General features: G+C 52.5%; 1 protein-coding gene across 1 annotated transcript in view; it reads right to left on the minus strand.

Annotated features, from left to right (window-relative positions):
• Positions 1–4,121, minus strand: part of KCNH1 (potassium voltage-gated channel subfamily H member 1) — a 109,933-nt gene that overhangs the window by 103,405 nt on the left and 2,407 nt on the right. The window contains 1 exon segment of the mRNA XM_023537968.1: positions 3–200. Coding sequence (XP_023393736.1) covers positions 3–200 — 198 coding nt within the window.

Genomic DNA, 4,121 nt, shown 5'->3' on the forward strand with positions numbered 1-4,121 from the left:
ACAAAGCAGAGGCTGTCGACGCTCTCTCCTGCGTGGTAGATGAGGTCCCCTGGGGCGCAGTGCACCGTCTGGAACTCCATGGCCAGTGCCCGCAGGCAGCCGTCGCTGGCCAGCCGGAAAGCTGGGTGTTCCTTGAACACCTTGCGGTTCAGGTGCACGCAGATGTCAGCTCTCATGTCTTTGGGGCAGATCTGCAGGACCTGGTGGGGCACAGGAAGAAATGGTGTCAGGGTCCTTCTTGCTGTGGCCTCTGGCCCACTGCCCCCAGGTGTTTTGCCCCCAAACACCTGGGGGCAGAAGCAACCCCCACTAGGCTAGACCACACTCAGTGTGCCGGCGGACAAGACAGCCACGGTCTCTGTCCCTGCGGAGCTTCCTCTCTTTGGAGGCAGTGATGACAAAATTCTGTGCTAAATGCTCAGAAGACAAGCCCAAGAATCAGGGGGCTGGGGAAATGTGGGATTGTCTAGGCGGTTGGGGAAGCTCTTCTCTGAGGAGGTGACACCTGCATACTGTGTCAGAGGGAGCCACACAGAAGAAGAACATTCCAGAAGAATAACACAGGCTGTGAGGGGACCTGAACAATAGCCAGTGTGAATGAAGGGAAGGGGTAGGAGATGAGGTTTCAGGAGATGCCACACGGGAGAGCATCTGAGACTTTAGGTTATGCTAAGCCTTTGATTTATTCTGAGTGTGACTGGGGACACATCGGAGGACTTTGAGCAGGGAAGCGACAGGACCTGACCTCTATTTTAAGAGAATCATTGCAGATACAGAGTGGCGTTAGAGGACCCTGACCCTAGCTTGAGCAGAGCCAAGGAATCGAGTTAGGTCGTTTCTGCAGGAGTCCAGGTGAGAGGTGAAGGGACTTGGGTTGGGACGCCGGCAGTGGAGTGAGAAGTGATCAAACTCAGAATATATTTTCAAGATAAAGCTGACTGCATATGAGTGTGATTTAAAGAGAGATACAAGGTAATATTCACTGAGCCCTCGCGACATGCCAGGCATTGCTGAGTACTTTAGAGTTGTTCATTCATTCATTTTTATCGAGTACCGTCTTGCATGCCAGCAATCACTCTAGGCTCTGAGAATGTAGTAGTGAACAAAATAGACAAAAATCCCTGCCCTCATATAACTTACCATCTAGCGAGAGTAGACAAATAATAAGCAAAATAGTAAAATGTAGTGGTAAGTGCTAAAGAGAACGATAAAGAAGGAGAGAAAAAAATCAGGGAGGGATGTGATTTTACATTTTTAAGCGTTACGCGCATTAGTTATCTTAATCCTCACATAAACCCTAAGATGTGAGCGCTATTATTGTGTCATTCTATAGATGAGGAAACTGAGGCACAGGGAAGATAAAGAACTTGCCCAAAGTGGCACGGCCAGGACACGGCAGAGTGGAAATGGCAGAGCTGGGATCTCACACTAGGAAGCTGGATTTCAGAGCCTAGTTGAGACAGCAGTCACTTCCTGTATCATGCAGCTGCCCAAAATAAAGGGACTTGTAATTTGGCTCTCAGCATCAGGGAACTCGAGGCAACACGGGAACTATAAGAGACCATGTGGGCTTCATCTTTCGAAGAAATGAAAATTTCTCAGCCTGTTCCAGAGAGAGAAATACTTTCCTGGACTAGATTTTCGCAAGAAACCATTGCATGGACCCTCACACAGCAAGCACTAGGTAACACAATAGGACACCTTCAAGAAATTAGGAGTGTTCCTACGATAACCTTTTCTCTCATCCTAGCCTGTGAACAAAGCAGGGGGTATAAAATCAAATGTGTTCAGTGAAGACATTTTGGCGGGGGTGGGGGGGAAGGGGGGGCTGGTTAGTTCCCCACCCCCGCTTCTTGGCCTTAGACCATTTGCCTCTGCATCTGGTGTGCACCTCAGAATTTTTTAGAAGTCCTTCAGTATCCTTCAAAACTCAGACCAAGTCGCACCTTGCCCTCGACAGCATTGCTCATATCCCAGCCCACCCGGGTGCCCTTGTGCTCTGCCTGGAGGTGTGGCCGTGGAAAGAGAAGGGCACACAGTTGAAATCCCAGCTCTTTCCCCTCCAAGCGACTCAACTGCTCTACTTTAGTGTCTTCTGTCACATGCATGCTGCTGACATTGGCTTGTGAGGATTACGTGAAGTTATATCTATCAGTACACTTCCCCCAGCACAGTGCCCTGTCCCCTCCCTCTGCGTGCCTCTGCATTCTTGCTCGGAGGTTGTAGGATGCTGAGGGAGTCAGCATGTTCTCTGGGGGAGGGGAGAGGGGACCGGCCAACACAGAGGAAAATTCAGACTGCCACGCTTGGGCAGAGTGCTTGCTAAGTACTTCCCTCCTCAAAGCTCATTGAAAACGAGACTCCGGTAGCAATGCCGATTTAATTCGGGTCCTCTGCTCTCCAAGCAGAACCCCGGAGAGTGAGGAGTGCTCACGTGTCATGTCGAAACCGTGTCCAGTGGTTTGAAACCAAGATTGATCCTCCAGGTAAGTTTGCCTTTAAATATCTGCTTCCCCCTGCGCTGCGCTTTGCTGGCAGAGGCTGCTTGTGAATGGGGCCTTGGCATGGAGACGATGTTTTCTTCATAGGCACCGTTCCCGGAGCCACCGGAAGGCACGTATGAGGAGAGGAAAACTGAGGCGGAGGAATGACAAACCCCCACAGCCATCGGCGTCTCCACCGTTCTGCTGGCCCCGCACTGGCCTGGGTGGGGGGTCTTGAATTCCTCTGTCTGAGGGAGGGTGTCAGCTCAAGGCCCTCTCCTGGGCCATCTTCCCTTCTGCTTGGTTCTGGGAGAGACCATCCCTGCTGATGCTGGAGGCCTCGAAGGCCACAGGGAGATGTCACCGGAGAGGCTGCTGGAGCCTCCCCAGGCTGGGCGGGCCAGCAGCACGGCTGAGAGAACAGGCTGCCGGGACAGGCAGATCTGGATTCAGTTTCCGGCTTGAGCACTTACTCACTGTGTGCACTTAAAGCGGTATAGTGCTTAGCTTCCTTCTCCAAGTCTTCATTTCGAACTTGAGCACAGAATTCTTCTGCGGATTCTGAGTGGTACCCCGCGAGGAACGCCCTGGTACGATGCCAGGCACACACGGTGCCCAGTGCAAGTGAGCGCTCATGGCAGCACAGCAGTGGGTCAGCCTGAGGGAGGCTTTGAAGTCCAGAAGATCATAGCCCAAAGGGCCTTAGAGGTCAGTCCTGTCTGTTAGTATTCACAGACACGGAAACCGAGGCTCAGAAGGATAAGTGATATGCTCGAGGTCACCAGCCAATTACCAGTAAAACCGGAGGAGCCGGCACCACCGACCTCCCACCTCCCACACACCTCGGCTCCCGGGTCATCACGGACCATTCTGATCCAGAAGGGAGGGGAGAGGAACCAGGAAGAGGCACGGGGAACACGGACTGGTTCCCTCCCCAGCAGTTGCCTGCCAGGAAGAGCGGGCCCCAACCAGGCTGGGCTGGGCTCTGGACTGAGTTGCCACAGTGACCCTTCTTTCACCAGATGAAGACCTGGGGCAAATCCCAAGCCCTCCAGGGACAAGAGACAGCAGGGAGGGGAGGAAAGGGCATATGCTGATAGTACTGTCTCCCACAGGACCACCCAGCTCAGCCCTGCATGGAGGTGGGGCAGGTACTGAAGCTTCTTTCCCACAACCAGCTTTACAGAGGCCTCTGGGCCCCTGGGAAAAGGAGCCCCAGGGCTGAGAGATCAAAGTTCCTTTCTGCTCCATCAGGTGCCAGGCACCCACAGGACCCACGGCCTTGTTGGGAGAGCAGAAGAGAAACAACAGTCGCGGCCGTGGCAGGTGACTGGCAAAGCCAGGGACATGTCCTGCCTGATTGACACCTGACCTGTCTGAGAAGCGAGGGCAAGTCCATCTGGACTCGTTCCTCTTCTATCTGGTGTGAATTTTAAATTAAAAAAAAAAAAAAAAAAAGGAATAGTAGGAAAAGCATAAGCTTTGAAGTCGGACAAATTGAGTTCAAATCCTGGCTTTGCCATTCTTAACTTTGACTGAGGGTAGTTAATAAAATTAATTGGGCCTCTGCATCATCCCTCAGACAGAAATACCGGTGCCCCTCCCCCTCCCTAGGACTGTTGTGGAGCCCAATTGAAG

This window comes from Pteropus vampyrus, unplaced genomic scaffold, assembly GCF_000151845.1.
Source record: "Pteropus vampyrus isolate Shadow unplaced genomic scaffold, Pvam_2.0 Scaffold207, whole genome shotgun sequence".
Lineage (NCBI taxonomy): Eukaryota > Metazoa > Chordata > Mammalia > Chiroptera > Pteropodidae > Pteropus > Pteropus vampyrus.